Source organism: Sus scrofa, chromosome 17 (assembly GCF_054392235.1).
Source record: "Sus scrofa isolate SSC_HxYL_T2T_F1_AM1 chromosome 17, Sscrofa_HxYL_maternal_Yorkshire_Landrace_v2.0, whole genome shotgun sequence".
In the NCBI taxonomy this organism is placed as follows: Eukaryota; Metazoa; Chordata; class Mammalia; order Artiodactyla; family Suidae; genus Sus; species Sus scrofa.
In genome coordinates this window covers 50797390-50818496 of record NC_139399.1, presented here as the reverse complement: position 1 = coordinate 50818496, position 21107 = coordinate 50797390, and the positions used below count along the sequence as shown (strand labels likewise).

General features: G+C 41.0%; 1 protein-coding gene across 5 annotated transcripts in view; it reads right to left on the bottom strand.

The window, feature by feature from the left end:
- Positions 1-21107, bottom strand: part of LOC146395310 (uncharacterized) — a 215436-nt gene that overhangs the window by 31601 nt on the left and 162728 nt on the right. For 3 of the 5 annotated variants that reach the window (XR_014832353.1, XR_014832351.1, XM_085003919.1), the window contains one exon: positions 10581-13113. The exons of 1 other annotated variant lie outside the window; for it this stretch is intronic. Coding sequence is in view for 2 of the 4 variants with exons in the window: in XM_085003919.1 (XP_084860045.1) it covers positions 13068-13113 (46 nt within the window). In the remaining 2 variants the exon portion in view is untranslated. Of the gene's footprint in view, positions 1-10580; positions 13433-21107 lie in introns of those variants that run through there. One more of the 5 variants, XM_085003920.1, reaches the window with a different exon arrangement.

The following is a 21107-nucleotide window of genomic DNA, read 5'->3' as shown; positions in this document are numbered from 1 at the left end:
TCAGTCATACAGGACTAGAGTCCCCACCCCAGTGACACTCTTTTAACTTAATCACCTCTCTGAAGACCTTATCTCCAAATACAGTTACATTCTGAGATGCTGGGGTTGGGGATATCCATATATGAATTTGGGAGGAATGCATTTCAGCCCCTAACACCTCTCTGCCCTTTAATTGTCTCTAGTGATCCCTCCTAAATGTCCAGTGTCGGTTTGAATACCTCTGGGGATATGAGATGCACCACCAAGGCCGTCAGTGGAGAGAGCTTAAATCTGTCTCCAAATAGAAGGTCACAGGACCTGGACTTCCTGAGGAGAGTGATGGGATATGCCACATTTTGATACTGCAACTCCCCTGGCAGGGGCGGGGGAAGACTCTGCAGTTGGAGAGCTAAGTGTCCAACTGTGACTTATCTTCCACAAAGTCACAGGTTGTTTCCACATGATTGAGCTCTTTACCCTTCTCTCTTCCCTTTATAAGGCAGCCTGGGACTTTTTCTTTCTTTCTTTCTTTCTTTTTTTGGTTTGTTTTTAGAAGGGATTCCTTATCTTCACCTCTTTTTTTAAAAACTGATCACCCTGAAAATGTTCACAGGAATTAGAAAGGCAGTTTTCCTGAAACTGACCAACTCAAAAGAATCAGCTTACTCTTTTCTCTGGCAGCCAGCTTTTAATCCTGGGTCACATGTCACTTCTAATTGTGGGCATGATATTCAAGTTCCCCTGGGGCCTAAATTCCCCCCAAGTAAATCCTCTCCTTCAGCAGCTGCAGAAACGTGTCAGAGAGAGTCATTTTTCAGGGGCACCACTTCTGCAGGAGGGAGCACGAACCCAGGAGCCAGTCACCTCTAATTGATGTTTTCTGGATGCTGAACCGGCCTCCCTCAGCCTGACACTCAAGGATGGAGACAATGGATGCAGAAGGACAGGAGCCCTGGGGGTGGGGTTCTTCCCACTTCTAAATAAATAGGCTCTTTTTCTCAGGGGAGAAAATGCTGGAATTGTTGGGATGATAAAAAATGAACAAAGTAGGAGTTCCCTTTGTGGCTCAGTGGGTTATGAACCCAAATGGTATCCATGAAGATGTGGGTTCAATCCCTGGTCCCACAGAGTTGGTTAAGAATCCGGTATTGCCGTGAGCTGCAGTGTGGGCTCCAATTAGACCCCTATCCTGGGAACTTCCATATGCTGCAGGTGTAGCCCTAAAAAGCAAAAAATAAAATAAAATAAAATAAAATAAAATAAAATAAAATAAAATAAAATAAAATAAAATAAAATAAATAAAAATAACCAAAGTAGAATTTCCACCCATTGTACCAATTGGCCAAAAGATATTTAGAATTCTCACAAAAGAGGGACCAATACCCCAGAAAGCCTCAGATGTACTTTGCTCACCCTGAGAAGTGTTCTCAAATATCTTTAGAGAACATCAGTGTTCTTTCTAAGTGAACCCTTCTGAGAGGTGAACTAGAAGTTTCCTTTCATCCCAATATTTTATTATGAAAAAATTTCACACATAGCAAAATTGAAAGCAGTTTATAGTGGACACCTGCCATTCTACCGTTAACATTTGATTGTACCTGCTTTATCTTATATCAATGTATTCTTTCTAGACACCATTCCATTCTATTTTTTTTGATGTATTTCAAAGCAAATTGCCAATGTCACTACACTTCTCCTAAATACTTCTGAATGTAACCAGAGTTCAATATTTGTTTACAGATTTTTCTTTTTATGAGGTAAAATTTATTACAGTGAAACACATAAATCCCAAGTGTATATTTATTGAGTTTTTACAAATATGTACATCTAGGCAACCTAAATAGCTATCAAATGTTTGATAATATCATCACCCAGAAAGCTTCCTCATGTCCCTTCCCAGTCAATCCCTACCCACCTCCAACTCCCAGAAAACAGTTTTTGTATGTTTTTCCACCTTCAATTAGTTTTGGCTGTTTAGATCTTTAAAAAAATGGAATCATATGTTATGTATGTTATGTATAATCTTTTTGAAGTTTGTCCCTGGTGTATGTTCATAGTGTATTCCTTTTTATTGCTGAATAGAATGACATTGGGTTAATGTCACCATTTGTTTAGCCATCTTTCTATTCGGACACATTGGCTTTTTTTTCAGTTTGTGGCTAAAATGAATACACTATGAATAATCTGTACGAATATAAGAGCTAATTTTTTCATCTTCATAAACGCAATGTAATATTTTCAACCAAAGCATCTACCCATCCAATCATCCATCCTTCCATCCATCCTCTTGGCCATCCATTCAAACACATATGTACTTACTGCAGGCCTAGCAATGTTCTACCACTGAGAATATGAAGTTAAAAGATACATTCCCAGGGTTCCCATTGTGGCTCAGTGGTAATGAATCTGTCTAGTTTCCGTGAGGATGTGGGTTCCATCCCTGGCCTCACTCAGTGGTTTAAGGATCTGGCGTTGCTGTGAGCTGTGGTACAGGTTGCAGACACTGCTCAGATCTGGTGTTGCTATGGCTGTGGTGTAGGCTGGCAGATGTAGCTCTGATTTGACCCTTAGCCTGGGAAACTCCATATGCTGCACATGTGGCCCTAAAAGGCAAAAAAATAAAAATAAAAAAAATAAATAGGTACACTCCCTGTCCTTTAAAGAATCTAGTGAGAGAAGAACACATGCAATTATAGAAATACAGAAAGAGGACTGAAACAGGGACTTCTAGAAAAGGGAGCAACTTGGGATATTTAGATGAGACTTCCTGGCAGGTCGGGCCTGAAGAAGGGAAACAGAAGCACCGTGTCCCCAGTGACCTTCAGTGGAAGTTTAGTGTCTTGATGCTCCTTTCTGTGACTTCTTTCAATAAAAGCCAAAGTCTTCACCATAGAAATAGGTTCAAAGGAGGTGAATTTGTGAGAAATCTTACTGAGTTAATTTACTCCTTAAAACCTACTCCCCTGGACCTTACCATCCCTATTTGCTGAACTTCAGGTCTATTTCAAGCTTTGATAGAGCTTGACTTGAGACTTTCAGAGGGAGGTTAATGTTTTAGGAAGTTATTTAAACTTTACAGATTTCTTTTGAAAATCTTTGTGATGCTGACTCATAGAATCAGCCAGGCTTTCTCAAATGCAACAATTCCAGAATGTACTAACTCTGAGATGCAACACTAGATTCCTTTTGAGTCATTTGTAGGGTTGCCATATCAAATACAGGATAGCCAATTACATTTAAATTTCAAAAAAAAAAAAACAAACCAACATTTTTTTTTAGTATAAAGTTGCTCCAAATATTGCCTGGGACATAAGTATGACCCCAATATTAGGTGCGATACATTTTTACCAAAAAGTGATCAGTTGTTTAGCTGAAATTCAAATTTAACTGATTGTCCAGTATTTTGATTGTCTAAACCTGGCGATCCTAGTCATTGGAGAAAGCGCCTTTCTGGACAAGTGAATTTTACCCCTGACAGTAGCCAAACACATAAAATATCAAAACTTTCAAAAATAACCATGAAGGAGGAGTTCCCGTCGTGGCGCAGTGGTTAACGAATCCGACTAGGAACCATGAGGTTGCGGGTTCGATACCTGCCCTTGCTCAGTGGGTTAACGATCCGGTGTTGCCGTGAGCTGTGGTGTAGGTTGCAGACGCGGCTTGGATCCTGCGTTGCTGTGGCTCTGGCGTAGGCCGGTGGCTACAGCTCCGATTCAACCCCTAGCCTGGGAACCTCCATATGCCGCGGGGAGCGGCCCAAGAAATAGCAACAATAACAACAACAACAAAAGACAAAAAAAAAAAAAAAAAAAAAACCATGAAGGAGATGTTAATTGTATTATACATCCTCCAGCATTTTGAATTAGGTTATCTGGCTACACCACAGAACTTTCCTGATAACCTGAAGTCATTGGTGTGAATATTAATTATTACAGTGCGTAGTCAAATGTACCAGGGAATATTCAGGCTGCTTATCTCTATATCGAAGGCTACCAGTCATTTGTGATTTTAGAATTTTAAATCTGGTTTTTATCGCTTTTTCCTTCTTCCTCTCATTATGAGGTTATCAATTAAACCCCTTTGTGGTCATTGATATTTATTTTCCCACAGTCTGGAAACACTAAAGTTTTCTTTTGCTTAGGTTGATGTCAGTAAAAAATGAGATACTTTGTCTTGCTAGCAATATGTATAAATAAAAATCATAGGTTAGTATGTGGTAATTATTTGTGATCATTATTTAACATCTTAGAGATTTTTAAAAATTAATTTCCAGTCTTTTAATTTTACTTTTCTCAGGCATGTATTCACTTATTCATTAAAGTAGTAAATATTATCTATCTAATAGAGGTTTATGCATATCTCAATAGCTTCAGCATTTTACGAAATAATATTTATAATTAGTCTTTAGAACTATGTATCTTCAAAAGGCTAGAGGGTGATTAAAAACTGTGTTGCCATCTGAATATTATATATTCTCCAAGTCGTGTGCTCATTCAATTTACATAATTGCATGACTCCTGCAGGTGGATTCCCACCTGATCTCATATTAAGAGTTAAGCAGTGTCGTTTTAATGTGGAAAGCACCGTTCCCCTCTCACCGAGGCTTTTCTCAGATGGTCTCAGGAAGAACATTGGGTCTTAACCTCTTCTGCACATTTAATTTGGATCTCAAGCTTTCAACCAAGTAGGGAAGGAGAAACACATTTTTTTAGTTACATATTTCCAGGAGGGCACTCAGCTTCTAGCAGCAAGTTGACCCTAATCCTTCGCAGTTCATTGTTTCTTCCTCTGAGAATCTCTGTGCTAAAGATCCTAAGTCCTCATGACATTTGCCAGGGCACAAAGAAATCACGGTTGGCAGATATTCACAAAAGTTGGGGTTACATTTCCAAATATCAAATATCAAAATTCTTGATAATTTATCCTCCAGATTACCCTCAGGAAACAACCTGCTGTAAATATCCGTCAAAGTCCATCACCTGCAAATGTGCTTTCTCTCCATTTCAGTAGTAACTCTGGTCTGCACGTGAATTAGAATAGATCCATAATTATATCAAGGAGCTGTTTCAAATGGTCACTGCAGCTCCATCAGCCTTGAACTTTGCTTACCCTTGACCTGGATTCCTGGCTTGGGCTGGTCATATACACCTGCCATGTCTTTTCTGGGTGATGCTCTATCAGCACCAAACTACTAACTCAGTGGTCCTCAAATTCAAATAGGCATCCAAATCATCTGGAGAGCTTTGAAAATGCCTGATTCCTGGAGCTCACACTGTATCACGAGGCCAGATGCCATAAGACCTTGAATCTTGCTCCAAGAAACACTCTTCTGCTCCTAAATTCAGTGAGGATGTGGACTGTGTCAGTCTGGCTCACTGATTATTCTTTGCACTAGCCTAGTACCTGGCTCATTGTAGGTCCTCAAAAACAATTGGTCAATGAAGAAATTAAGAAAGACTGAAGATTGATGGGTCACATAATGGCTCCAGTGGCTATGGGTAAGAAGAATTCTTAGGTGAAGAAAATTCCTGTTCATGTGAAGAATGAGTTGAAGACAATTTCTTTGTGGTTGAATTTGCAGTTTTTTGGAATAGTCAATAAATATAATTGATTTTTGAAAAATACATACAAGTGTCACAGGAGCAAAAAATATATTTGCATTGTAACATTCTATTCTCTTCTACTTCCCTTCCTCTCTCCCCTCATTCCATCTACTTTTACATATAAAGAAAGACCTAGGAAAATGATTGTTCAATGCTCATTTCTTAAGTGGTGAGATTTTTGGAATTTAAAAAAGTATTATTCTGTATTACATGAAAAAAATTTTGTAATAATCTAACACTCTTGTATTATGAGAAGAAATTATGGGAGTTCCCACCGTTAAGAATCCAACAGCAGTGGCTCCGGTTGCTCCAGAGGCATGGGTTCTATCCTCAGCCCGGCAGAGTGGGTTAAAGGATCCAGTGTTACTGCAGCTGTGGCATAGTTTGCATCTGCAACTCGGATTCAATTCCTGGTCTGGGAACTTCCATATGCTGTGGGTGCGGTCATAAATATATCTATATATATATAGATAAATAAAGTCACTAATCATATAAACTTAAAACAAAAAATAACATGCTCCTTCACAGATCATTTGGGAATTAGAGTCAGTTAATAGTCTGGTCTCAAAGTCTGACAAATGTGGCTAAGACAGAGTACAGGCATCAGGTTTGGTTGCTATGGCTTGCATCATTTTCCAAAGAGTTCTTCTGTGAAGGCCTCTGACCTGTAGCTGAGACCATGCCTCCACCAGTCTTCGGTGTTCCCTGCTCTGAACACAACATCTGGGATCCAGTTGGAAACTATTTGTACCCATAACTCAAGGACTCAATCACCCGCGAGTTTAGGCCCTGTAAGTTCACATGAGATGGGTAGTTTACATGAGATTCAGGGCACTGCTGAGAGCGCCTTCTCAGATGGTCTTCAGGTCTCTGGCATTGATATCTGGTCATGTGAAAAGAAAAGCTCTAGTTTTGAAATAGGCCGAACTATCTTTTGTGGGAGTTTCTCTGAGGACTTGCCCCTTTGTGCAAGGAATGGAGGACACATGTGTGCGCTCCTTAAGAAAGAACAGGTCCCAGTTGTAGAGCTTAGTTTATATCTCAACTGACCCCAAGACAAACTTTCCACTTAACTTTTGCAAACTGCTTTCACAAAATCTAAAGGCTTGTACTTGGTTTTCCTGGCTGGTTTCCAAATATATTTTTCTTGAGAGACTCTCTTCTACTTAGTGCTGGCATTGGATAACCACCTGCCTGCATTTTATTTTATTTTATTTTATTTTTTTATTTTTTATTTTTTTTCCACCTGCCTGCATTTTAAAGCTTCCATGAAATGTCTTACCATTTATCCTTGGTAAATCCTACTCTGGCATAAATCAGTACTATGAGTTAACAAGATCTGCTTTTCTACTCATCTCTGCTTACAGGAAAAGTACTTTTCCCAACATCTTTTGCAGTTAGGTAAAACCATGTGACTATTTTAATGGCTAGTGTAATGTGGATAGCAGTGATGTAAGGTAATTTTTGGTTGGTCCCTAGAGCCTCTTGAGATGTCCATAGTCTGTGTCTTCATTGTGAAGAGAAGGAAGATCCAGTGAAAATCCAGAGGAAGAATTCTGAGGTCCTAGGGAACCGTAGAACTGATAAAATGATGTAGCCTGGGATCTTAGGTTACAGCAAGAGCTACTCAGGAGAGCTGCTTGGATAGGAACATCTGAATTAGACTTTGTATAAGTAGGAAATAAATGTTTATTGTGTTTATCTACTCACAGAGGATTCTTGTTCTTCTAAAACAATGTGGCCAACTCTAACTAAAATATCTACTCATAATTCAAACCCACTTAAAATATTTTCTTCTGTCTGGCTCTCCTGAGGACCATAGGTGAAGTGAATCCAGAGTCATATCTCCCTCCAAAATATTCTTTTCAAAGTATATTATAAAATATTTTCTTAGACCCCTTCTTCTCTCAATAGACTGGAAGCATTTCAAGAACAGAGCTTTGTGTTATTCATCTTGGTAAACGTATTGGAGATTACTATATCTGGCACATTCTAGGATATCCTGGAATCCTGGGTCTTTTTGAATATTGCTCCTCAGACAGAGTTGGAGGGGAAGGTAGCCAATGATCAATGTATCAGGAATATAGGTACAAATCTCCATAGTCCTTTTTGGATAGTGAATAGGTCTGAGGTCCTCAGGGAAGTTTTAATGTTTTCTTCCTCCTACAACCTCCCATGGACATGGCTACAGACAGCAGAGCAAAGAGAGCTCAAGATAGAGATAGGTCATTAGAAGGCATGGCTCAGTTTTCCAGAGAAGATGGTGAGACCAGGTGGAAAAGATGCTGATCCCCCTGAATTACCGAGATGTGGAGTGATAGTGATCTCCATCGCTGCCCTCAAACCAAGTACCAAGCAGTCAGGGCATAAATTTCCTGCCCAGATATTTCTATGCAAGAGAAAGATGCCTTTTTAAGCACACCAGAGAAGAAATTTCAATGCTAACTGAAGAGCAAGGAGAGGGCACGTGGCTATGATCTTGGAGGGTCCTGTCCATCTCGCTGCCTGTATTCACTTTACTGGGAAGTGCATTGCATGACTTTCTTGGGGTGGAAAGATTCAAAGTACAAATGTGCATCCACAGCAGTTTCTAAGATGTGATTTTTCTCCTTTTTACCGTAATTCAAAGAAAGTCAATGCATTTAGAAACTAGAGTGGTTTTGTTCAGAGGTTCAAGTTACATTTTTACTTCCTCAGTTCAACTCTCAAGTGCTGCATCCTGATTGGTCAAGAACTTGTGAAAAAAAAATGGAGAAGGATTATCCTGAATCATTTACCTAGAACTTGGACTGGGTGTAAAGAGAGCAAAGGTCAATGATTTTCTTAAAAAATCAGAAAAATGTGGGAGTGTTGGAATGCTTTGCCCCTGGCTCTCAGGTTGGATGGAACATTGAGGCTGTTGCAATAAATCCCCCCTAAGTTCAGTCCCTGAACTATACTCTGTATACTCAAGTTATGCTTTATTTTCTGTTTCAGGAAAAGGGTGAAGGGAATTGCAGTTCAGAGTACCTACTGTGTTAGTTACTCTTCATTCATTTAACAGCGGTACTGTTTCCCATCAGCTGACCACAAAGTTGATTGAGATTTGGTTCCTGATTGTGTTACTGAGTCCAAGCGCATACTGTTTGTCACCCGACAGGCCAATACATTGAGAGACGAATTGTTGGGGCAAGCAAGAATGACTTTATGTAGAAAGCCAGCAGAACAAGAAGATGGTTCCGAAGAAACTTCATAAATGAGTTAGAATTCAGGCTTCTTTTATACTAAAAGGGGAGGGGGTGTGGTTGGTTGGTGCAAATTTTTAAAAATTTTTTATTTATTTATTTATTTTCCCACTGTACAACATGGGGACCAATTTACACGTACATGTATACATAATTTTTCCTCCCATTCTCGTGCTGTGATGTAAGTATCTAGACATAGTTCTCAGTGCTACACAGCAGGATCTCATTGTCATTGCATCCATTCCAAGAGCAATAGTTTGAATCCATTAACTTGTTAACTTCTTGGTGTGGCATCCTTTGTTCTTGCAGCTGTGGACATAGGTCTGTTTACAATGTTCTTATAAACCTCCAACAAGACACTTGTTATTCTTTGTTATGCAACTTTTTATCACTATATGAAAAGTGTCAGACCTTTAAAGGCCAGATACTTGAGAATGGCTATCTCATATATTTCAGGCTACAGGCAATGTTTTTAACTTGTTGCAAAAGCAGTAAAATACAAAGATTAAAGAAAATGAAACAGATCCATTGCAGAGTCAGATTGTTTTTCCCTATTGTAAGTGTAAGGAGTTCAAATTTTCCAATTCAATTCAATTTGCTCTATAGAGTTATTCATTGAGTCTATTTCATGTTTGTTCATTTAAAAAAATTTTTTTATGGCCATATCCTCAGCATGTGGAAGTTCCCCAGGCCAGGGACTGAATTCCAGCTGCAGCTACAACCTATGCCACAGCTGCAACAGTACTGGATCCTTAACCCACTACACTGGGCCAGGGATCAAACCCATGCCACCAGAGACAGTGCTGGATTCTTAACTTACTGTGCCACAGTGGGAACTCCTTCTAATTCATTTTTTTTTTACCAAAATGTTGGTACATTTTTTTAATATTTACATTTAACAAACTGCTGCCTTTAAAGAACACACACACAAAAGTGTGAAAATAGTAATTTGGGGATTTATGTAACTACTAAGTCCTGGTGCACTGTGCACAGGGTGGTCCAGATAATGGGATGATAAAAGTTTAAAGTGGCCTGATGGGCGTTGTCTTCTTTGGGTCCTCTCAGTGTAACTCCAGACATAATATTCATGTTTTCCCTTGAGATCCTTCACGATTGGGAAGCCCAGGCAAAAGTGTTCCCTCAGTCCCCCGTGAACGATATATTTAACTCTCTCAGGTGTTCCTAATTGGAAATCTTTCCTTAACCATAATCCTATCACACCACCTCTTCCAACTTATTGTGATGCCCTAAAGGAAGCAAAAAGACAATTTGCAAGGAACCAAAAGGATTTTAGAATGTAAGTTGACTCCATACTATTGGTTTTTTTCCCCCTTTGAATGATTTTTATTTTTTCCATTATAGCTGGTTTACAGTATTCCACCAATTTTCTACTGTACAGCAAAGTGACCCAGTCACACATACATATATGCATTCTTTTTTTTCACATTATCCTCCATCATGCTCCATCATAAGTGACTAGATATAGTCCCCAGTGTTATAAAGCAGGATCTCATTGCTTATCCATTCCAAAAGCAGTAGTTTGCATTTATTAACCCCAGATTCCCAGTCCACCCTATTCCCTCCCCCTCCCTCTTGGCAACCACAAGTCTATTCTCCAAGTCTGTGATTTTCTTTTCTGTAGAAACGTTTATTTGTGCTGTGTATTGGGTTCCAAATATAAGTGATAGCATATGTTATTCGTCTTTCTTTTTCTGACTTACTTCACTTAGTATGAGAGTCTTTAGTTCCATCCATGTTGCTGCAAATGACATTATTTTGTTCTTTTTTATGGCTGAGTAGTATTCCATTGTGTATATACAGCACATCTCCTTAATCCATTCATCTGTTGATGGACATTTAGATTGTTTCCATGTCTTGGCTATTGTGAATAGTGCTGCAAGGAATATATGGGTGCATGTGTCTTTTTCAAGGAAAATCTTATCTGGATGTATGCCCAAGGGTGGGAATGCTGGGTCATATGGTAGTTCTATATTTTGTTTTCTGTGGTACCTCCATACTGTTTTCCATAGTGGTTGTACCAATTTACATTCCCACCAACAGGGTAGGAGGTTTTGCTTTTCTCCACGCCCTCTCCAGCATTTGATACTTGTGGACTTATTAAGATAGAGGTTATCAATCTAAATCATGGGAACTTGGACCAAATACTTTTGCACTGGAGATGGCCAGAGAGGTTGAGTCCAAGGTAGAAGAGGAACTGAAGAGTGCTTGTACTAATAAAGGGGATTTCCTAACAAGTTTAGGTGGGGGTCTGAGAATCCCAGGGCACAAGGAAATGAAGACTGAGCCATACTCTACTTACTGTGTTTTCTGAAGAGTATTCATATAACACCAGACAGCAAGATGCTTGAGGTAAAAGTGTAAAAAAAGATGCTTCCCATCGTGGCGTAGCAGAAACTAATCTGACTAGGAACCATGAGGTAGCACGTTCGATCCCTGGCCTTGCTCAGGGGTTAAGGGGGTTAAGGACCCATGTTGCCATGAGCTGTGGAGTAGGTCACAGATGTGGCTTGGGTTTGGCATTGCTGTGGCTCTGGCATAGGCCAGTGGCTACAGCTCTGATTGGACCCCTAGCCTGGGAACTTCCAAATGTCATGAGTGGGGCCCTAACAGCAAAAAAAAAGGAAGATAAAGACACAAACACACACACAAAAGAAATATGTCAAGTGATAAGACATAAGCTTGGTGCTCAGATTTTAGAGTTTTAGTAATTTTTAGGAGCTTGACCAATTCAGATTCATCTTCCACCTGTTTGTGTTGCTATAATGTAAATGTCTGCATCTTTCCAAAATTATTGTCAAGGATTTTAATAACACACACTTTGCGTTAATATGTAATTACATGGGAATAGAAAAGAGTTGTGTGAGTTTTGGCACAATGAATGGGGTAAAACAGTAGTTGGTTGAGGGTGCCTCACACAGTTGTGTTCAGTGGGCATGGGAACCCAGGGTTCTCCGGGGAAGTTATGGGATTTTTATAGAGCTTGGATGTGCAATGGGAGTTTGATGGATTTGATTTAAATCTTATGAGCAGGAAAATGTAAATCCACATCTGTTATGTCCATAGGATGGATAGCCAGAGAGAGACTGTTCAAGAGAGGAATAGAGATACAGATATGAAGATGGAGGTCTTCACAGCACCTTGAACACCTTAGATTTTTTATTATTTTGTTTTTTCATTTTTAGGGCCAAACTTGTGGCATATGGAAGTTCCCAGGTTTGGGATCAAATTGGAGCCACAGCTGCCAGCCTATGCCACAGCCATAGCAGTGCCAAATCTGAGCTGCATCTTTGGCTTACGTAGAAGCTTGTGGCAATGCCAGTCCTTAACCCAGTGAGCGAGGCCAGAGATTGTACCCGCATCCTCACGAACACAGTGTCAGGTTCCTAACTTGCTGAGCTTCAATGGGAACTCCCTGAAAATCTTATTTTTTAATTTTAAATGTTTTATAATTTATAAAATTTGTAAAAAATGGTCTTCCCTGATACCCATGCATAGCCCAGCAGCAGATGCGGAAGCAGCAAGTTTAGGATACAATCTACAGAAGATCCAGCTGCTGGCTGCAAGTTTGTGTCATAGTGAGAGGTAGGGCTCACCTGTTTTCTCTAAACTTGGAATTCCCTTGGGGCTCAGGGATGATTGTAAAGTCTTATTCTGGAACCAGAAAGCCAATGTTCATGGAGATGGTTGTAGAGAAGTGACTGAACAGCCCAGAGACATCAGGGGCTGGAGTTCCGTGAAAAGGAGCTACAAAAAGTCAAGCAGTGATATTAGGTTGCATAAAACAAGGTCTGCTGTCTAGAATGGAGGAGGTGACAGTACTTTTCTGCTCCTGGCCGGGCAGTCCATCTCCTTTCTGGATTTGTGCTTCTTTCTGGGGCTTGGACATCATCAGAGAAACCTTAGTGAAGTGAAAATCTGATCATGTCTATCCATCCTTTAAAGCCATCTGATGGCTTCCTATTGCACTGAGAATAAATCATGCCCTCTTCCTCCCAACTTATGGGCCCCTTCTGTCTTCAGTTCTTTTTTTCAACATATCCTTCTCTTTGCCCGAAATGGTATCCATCTTCTATTTCCTCCCATGGCTCTGTCGACTTCTATTCATCTTTTATATGCCAGATTAGATGTCACTTTTTCAGTTAAGCGTTCCTTGACCACCAAGATCAAGTTGTGCTGTCCATTCTCAGTTCACTGTGCCTGTCCTCTTCCTAATATTTAAATTCCAGTGGAGGAACCCACCTTACACTGGCATATGTCCTGAAGAATACAGGAGGGAGCACTTCAGCCTGAAAAAGGGAAGGGGAATTTGAATAACATCCACCAAGGTGGCCTCTCTTTCGCACAGTGGGTGGTGGGGGGTCAGCACGCTGCAAGGAAACCAAGGCTATTATCAGTCTCTGGGGCTGAGTGAAGTGTTATTTGATCCTCAAAGCCAGTGGGCTTTCAACTGAAGTATATTTACCTCTGAAGATTTATAAACATTTTTTTTTCCAAGAGCTACATAAAGAAATTTATTTTGGGGTCATCAACTTCCATAGGAACTCTTTTTTTTTAATATTGGTCTGAGTTGGTCCTTGAATTTCTTCTTTTTATTTCTCTTATTTCCTATGAAAAAAAAACAAAAACCCCAGCATACATTTTACCCACTGAGACTCTTATTAGAGTGCACTGTGTTAACATGAAAAACTTCCAGGGAACCAAACAAAGGGATAATTCAAAACACTAAAAATATTTTTTGATGCTAGATCACTGTGTGATTTTTGTTAGCCAACTCAGTTGTAATAATAACTTAAGTAACAATGGTTAGGAAAAAAGCTTCCATTTCTATGTGCTTGCTTTTGTGAACACATGTTCTAAGCATTTGACATCTATAAAACACATAAACAAAGGAGGGAGTAGAATCAATACTAAATCCTTTCTTTCATGTAATTAGTCATAATCATTCTAAGATACATAAACAGCCTCATGGATCCATCTCATTAAAAGATGCATTTCCCATACAGTTGTGTTATTGCTCCTTAATAATATTTATCAAAAATTGTAATTTATTTTACAGGGATCATTTTAATCCATGGTTTAGTAATAATAAAATTGATATCCCCATGTAGGAGAAATTCTTCTTAATGCTTAGCAGTATATAAATAAGAATTACAAGCAAAATTCAAAAGTCAATTTAGGTACATACTTTTGTACCAGATAAATATGATCAATTAAAGGTTTTCAAGCATCAAAGTACATAAAATGAGCTTAAAAGTAGGGGGGGAAGTGAAAGGAAACTTTAGTTAACGGAGAAAAAGAAAAATGTAAACTATCTGTTATGAGAGAGCTTGTTCACCTTTTTTTCATGGATGATGGTGGTTATGAAATTATTGTTTTTTTTTTTTTTACATCTTTTTAGGGCCACACCCAAGGCATATGGAGGTTCCCAGGCTAGGGGTACAATCGGAGCTGTAGCTGCTGGCCTACACCACAGCCACAGCATCGCTGGATCCAAGCTGCATCTGCAACCTACACCACAGCCCAGGGCAATGCCGGATCCTTAACCCACTGAGCGAGACCAGGGATGGAACTTGCCTCCTCATGGATGCTAATCAGGTTCATTTCCACTGAGCCACAACAGGAACTCCTACTATGATTTTTAAAGAACTTATTGACTACATTTTCAAAATGTTTCACAGTTTTATTTTAAAATGTCCATATTCATAATATACATGAAATAATAACACTTGCCAGGAGGCCCTTTTCATAGTCGTTTTGGCCAGTAAACAAGTAAAATGTTTGAAGTCAGTGCTCCAAGCTATCACTCCTGGAAAACTGGAAAGTCAGCCTAGCTCCACCTCTTGGCTAAGGGTGTCACTAGCAGGTGGGATGTGTGACACTCCAGGGAGCCTCTCCCACTCAGGATGCCAGTCTTTGCCAACCACTTCAGCTCTGGATCAGGATTGCACTCACATTAAAGAACCTTCCTTCAACTTGAGTTCTCAGCTGCTTCCTTATAGAATGTTTCCCTGCCCAGCCTGGCCAGACCTGATGAATTTCTTTCTCTTTTTTTTTTTTTTCTGTTTAAGGCCGCACCTGCCCCATATAGAAGGTATATGGAAGTTCCCAGGCTAGGGATCGAATCAGAGATGCAGCTGCTGGCCTACACCACAGCCACGGCAATGCGGGATCTGAGTGCATCTGTGACCTACACCACAGCAACACTGGGTCCTTAACCCACTGAGTGAGGCCAGGGATAGAACCGCATCTTCATGGATACTAGTGGGTTCGTTACCACTGAGCAACAACAGGAACTCCAAATTTCTCATGATAATCACTCTCAGATCCTTTGCTGCTTGCTTTCTCAGATCCTTTATTATGTTTCAAAATTCGCATTGAGGAGTTCCTACTGTGGTACAACGGGAATGACAGTGTCTCTACAGTGCCAGAATACAGGTTCGATCCCCTGCTGGCACAGTGGGTTAAAGATCTGGTATTAGCCGCAGCTCACAGATGTGATCTCTGGCCTGGGGATTCCATATGGGGTGACCAAACAAACAAACAAACAAATACAATAAAAAAAAAAAACACCAAAAACAAAAGAAAAAAAATTACACATTGAAAGGGACGTGGCCAAAATCCAGAGGTACCGCTGGACGGTAAGCTCTGTGAGGGCAGGACTTGCCCTGCTTTCACTCAGGCTTTTCTCTCCAGCACTGAGCACGGGGCATAGCGGTTCCTGGCAACCTAGTCTTTATTTGTTGAATGAATGAATGAACCACACAAAAGGCAGGCCTTTAAAATGCAAGTGTGGGAGTTCCCATTGTGGTACACGGGAAACGAATCCAACTAGTATCCATGAGGATGCGGGCTTGACCCCTGGCCTCGCTCAGTGGGTTAAGGATCTGGCGTTGCCATGAGCCGTGGTGTAGGTTGCAGACATGGGTCAGATCCTGCGTTGCTGTGGCTGTGGTGTAGGCCAGGAGCTGCAGCTCCCATTTGTTTCCTAGCCTGGGAACTTCCATATGACTCGGCGTGGCCCTAAAAAGCAAAATAAAATAAAATAAAATAAAATAAAATCCAAGTATGCTAAGAATAGCACTCTTTTAGGTGTGTATATTTTATTGGTTGTTTGTTTCCTTATTCTCAAGAGTACCTGTGCACTTACTATGTGCCAGTGTATTTGGTTGTGTTACTCAAAGGTGGTCAGCAGGAAAGAGTTAAAGATTTTACTCAGTGGGAAAGGGAGCAGGAGTGGCTCATGGTGGCAGGTAGGCTTCCCATGTGGCAGCTGCAGTGGCGTTGTCTTACTGTGAGAAAAAGGGAACATCTCTAGGAAGAAGATGCTGTGGTGTTGGAGACCTGGGGCCAGGGATCCTCTGAGGCACCCCCCAGGGATGTCGTTTCTCCCTTTGAATCTAGAAGGTCTGGAGATGCTTCTTTCCACAGTAATAGACATCAGAGCTGAGAGAAGAGATCTAAAACTGTTCAAAATTACGCAAATACAAAATAATGAAATGCAAAAAAGCCACATTGTGAGGTAGGAGCTTCTGCCATGGCTCAGCAAGCCTTTCTGCCCTGCAGTGTGGTACTCTCTGTATCTCAGTACAGGGAAGCTGAGCAAACAAGAGTGCTCCTTTGAGCTCTGACATTCGGCCAGTCAGCTTGGGGCTCTCCAGATGGAGAAAACTCAGACAGAACTCCTCCAAAGGAGATGAAGTTCTGGTGGTCAGAAGAGAGACATCTGAGCATGATTTAGTGAAACTTGGGCTTGAACACTGACTCCGCAATTTCCAGCTGTGTAACTTTGGCAGATGACTTAACTTCTCTGAGTTTCAGCTTCCTCATTAGCAAAAGGAGATTTTGCAATACTCCGTAAAGTGGGGGAATGGATATGAAAGTGTTAGATTTCCAGTTAGCTGTCCAGTAAATGTTTGTCAAAACTGTCAAATGATAGAGGCTTCCTAGAATAAGACTGGTACCTAGACACACCCATGAGCAGAGTTCTGAGAGTTGGCTAAAGAGTGTCCTTTGGGTCCAGCCATGATTTGGACGTACATGTACTTCTAAACACATGTTAGTCTCTGGCTCTAGGACAAGGCTTCCCAATCTTGGCACTGCTGGCATTTGGGGCTGGAAAAGGATCTTATGTGTATGGTGGGGTGGGGTGCATTGTAGGATATTTACCTGATACCTGGTCTCTCTATACTAGATGCAGTTAGCACCCCCAGCCAAAGTTGTGACAATCAAAAATGTCTCCAGACATTGCCAAATGTCTCCTGGGGTGGGGGTGGGGGGCAAAACTGCCCCTGGTTGAGAACCACAAACCTAGAGGATGAATCCACATGTAGGAAAATCTGATGTGTGTCTGGGAGTGGAGGTTGGGGAGTGAATGAGATTAATGGCTAAATATTAAATGTGTCAATATCATAATAAAGCAAAAACCTGATCTTTCTCCTTTTAGAGGCACCCCCAAATGAGTTCTTGTTAAAAAAATAAACTTTAACAGGATGACATAAATTATACACAGTACTTATCATATATTCACTTTACAACCCTTCCTTGTGCTGTGCCATAATTGTCTATTTCCTGGGCCATCTCTCCAAGGACTGCTAGCTTCCTGGGGGATAGGAACCACTTCTTATTTTATCCCCCTCAGGACATGGCTGAGCACCTGGCCCACAGTTGTTAAACAAAGGCCATATTTATTGGATGAATGGATTTATCAAGATGTCAGATAATTCTAATGTGGCTTAGAAATCAATATAATGGCTCTTATGAACCTATTGAGTAAGAATAATAGTATATAATATTTGAAAAAATGCTTTGTATTTTATTTATTTTATTTTTTTTTGTTTTTAAGGGCCACATGTATGACAGATGGAAGTTCCCAGGCTATGGGCTGAATCAGAGCTGCAGCCAGCAGCCTATTCCACAGTCACAGCAGTGCTGGATCTGAGCCTCATCTGTAACCTACACCACAGCTCACGGCAATGCCAGATCCTTAACCCACTGAGGGAGGCCTGGGATCGAACCTGCATCCTCATGGATGCTAGTCAGATTTGTTTCTGCTGAGCCACAATGGAAACTCCTATAAACAATTCTTAAACATAGGGAAAAGTAGGGAAAGAAAGTATCCCTGGGAATACCAGGAGCTAACTTTTATTGAAGGCTTACTCAGTCCTAAACAGTGTATTGGTGTTTTGCATGTTATCCTATTTAATCCTCATCATGATGACGGCATTTTGATTCCTATGTTAAAACCCAGGCTTAGTGATATTAAGCAACCTAGTCAAGCTGGACAAGCGGTCCTATGAGCCCAGCCCTAAGTGTCTCAAATACCCAGGATAATCTCCGGTTGCACAATTTTACAGACATCTTTCCCATCCAAAATGCAGAGACCCAGGAAGCTCCTGTGTCTTTGCCTTCTAGGCCCTCATCTCCCCACCACAGCCTGGTCCAGCTCCGAGCCCTTAGCTTCCATGGCAAATCCTTTTGTTGCCTGAACCTGTTTGCAGTGTTGACAGGTTACAACGCATGTGGCCTTGGCTGGGTACCCAGCCCACACAGGGCCTCCAGGCTGTCAGGAGCCCTCTGCAGGTGAGTGATACGGAAATTACCTCTTGCTATGATTGCAAGCTGCCTGTGGCTGCCTTTATCGCCCGGTGAAGAAATGCCTTTTTCATGGGAAGCCAATCACCCACCGGTCAAGGCAAGAATAAAACACAGACAGTTAAACGATCTTTGTTCTCTCCTATCCCATCCATCGTGTGCATGCATTTGGGCACACCCTTTTATAGGATTCCCACCACCATTGTGGGAAGACCACTCTCGGAGAACCTTGATCTCCACAGTAGGCTTTCTCTGCATCTGGCATGCCAGCATGCATTCATTGATTCATTTCATAAATCAAACATATTTATTAGGCTCTTGTCAGATGTCAGACTCTGTGTTAAGAGTAGGAAAGATACAGACAAGGATATGAAACCTGTATTCATGAGAAAGCAAGCAAACAAACAAACTAGATAGGTCCTTGGAAATATGGGGGATGGGATAGGGAAGTAATTTGGGGGGGTGGGGTGGGTGGAGCTATATCAGAATCAGGCCACCAGGGAAGACTGTTCTGGGATGAAGTGTGGGAAGCAGTCTGGTTGGAGCCCCTGGGGAGGGACTGTGGTGCAAACTGGTTTAGTGTGTTGACCACCACTAGGTTCAGAACTAGAACCACTGGTGTATCTTGCTGGATGTATTTCAAAATTACAGGATTAAAAAAAATAAAATGAGAGAGAAAAGTTGAGAGGATATAAGAAAGAAAAATCAAAGCTCTCGTATGCCAAAGAACATTTGAAGAGGATAAGGCCTCAGAGGAGAGCTTGGGCTCCCATGGAAAGGGGAAGAAAACCAAAGACACAGAAAGAAGTTGAAACAATATTTAGTATTGGATCCTGTGCCAAATGCTTGACAGAGACAGCTTGATTGAGTGCTTGATAAAAACAAAGAAACAAATAAACCTCTGTAATCATGATGCCTATTTCACAGATGGGAAAACTGAGGCTCTGGGAATTTAAATACATTTTCTTGGTCCTCCTGCTAGATGGGTGGGTGGGTGGGTGGGTGCGGAATTCCAACAAAGGGCTTCATGTCTCTAAGAGGCATGTCCTCTTTATGACGTAGTACCATATCCTTATGAGGATGAGCAGCTACGTATTTGCTTGGGGTAGAATAGATGTCCAATTTCGTGGAGGGGAGAAGGGAGAAGGTGGTGTATGGTTCAGCAGTTCTTAGAGTTGACGCATTTGGTGGGAAGAGAAAGAGAGTGGGCAGAAAGTAGCTTGAGTTCGTAGGGACCAGAATTCAGATTTAGTTAATGGATTTCACCCAACAGGTTCTGAGTGGTTACAATATTCACTTTCAGAAGTTGACAATGGGTTGTTGATCACATTCTCTTCCATTTGGCTCTGTATACCCTGACTTTTCCCCCAGACTTGAAGACCAAGTCATTAGCTTTTTAAAAATATGTTGTGTGGGCCCATGGTAACAAGCCCAGAGAGTATAATGTGTTCTATAGTGAAAAGTGTCTCCCTTTTCCTGCCCTCGCATCTCACATCTTGAGTCAACAGCTCTTATCAGTTAAGGACCGTTTCAAACTTTAAGGGTGAATTTGAGGAATTATAAGCCTTGCTTCTTTAGAGCTTCTACTGTACTTTTCTAAGCCTCATTTATTCATGGATTAAACTCATAATTACTAAATACCTATTAGGGGCAAAGACTTAGTTACTTTTCCTGTTATGTTTCCTATTGTGCTCCAACAAATCACAAACTTAGTCACTTAAAGCAATATAATTTATTATAGTTCTGGACATCAGAAGTCCAACATGACTTGGTAGGTCTACATTCCATCTGGAAGATCTAGAGGAGCATCAGTTTCCCTGCTTTTTACAACTTCTGGAAACCTCCTGCTCTCCTTGGCACCTGGTCCCTTCCTTGATCTTCAAAGCCAGAGGCAAAGCATCTTTAAATCTCTTCAAAACCAGTGGCAAAGCATCTTTAAACCTCTCCTTCTTTGATCTTGATTCTCCAGCCTCCCTTTAGCCTTCTAAAGAGGTTTGTGATTAGATTGGGCCAAACTGGACAATATAGCATAATTTTCCCATCTCAGGATCCTAAACCGCATCTTCAAAATCTCTTTTGCTACATAAAGTTACATATTCACAGATTTCAGAGATTAGAATGTGGACAACATTGAGAGGCTCTTATTCGCCTACCATAACATCTAAAATAGAAAAGAATATATATGCCCAGGTTTTTTTTTCTAAAAAATTGTAGCTCCTAAATGTTTCGATTCATCCAGTTCTCTCCATTCCATTGACACCACATAGCTGCGCTGTGTCCTCTGTTTTCTTTATCTCAGGTCATTGCAGAGACTTCTCATGAGGTTCCTGGTACCTGGATGACTCTTCCCATCAAGGTGCCACTCTGTTGCCAGGTGGCCTTCCTAAGCATGCATAGTGTTTGTACTACCCCCCTTTAAAGTATATCTGTGACTCCCCACTGGGCTCCTTATGATATAAAACCTCCTTTGCAGAGTTAACTTCTCCCACTGCTCCCATACAGTGACCTGAACTTCCTCCAGCTCCTCGGGTCAGATCTGCCTGCCCCCTGGCCTTTGCACATGCTCTCACTGGTCTTTCAGATCTCAGCTTAGGTGTGAGCCCTTTAGGGAAGCTGCCCCTGAGTCCCCATGACTAGACGAGATTAGATCCTGACTCTATGGTCCAATAGCAACTCTGTCTCACCTATC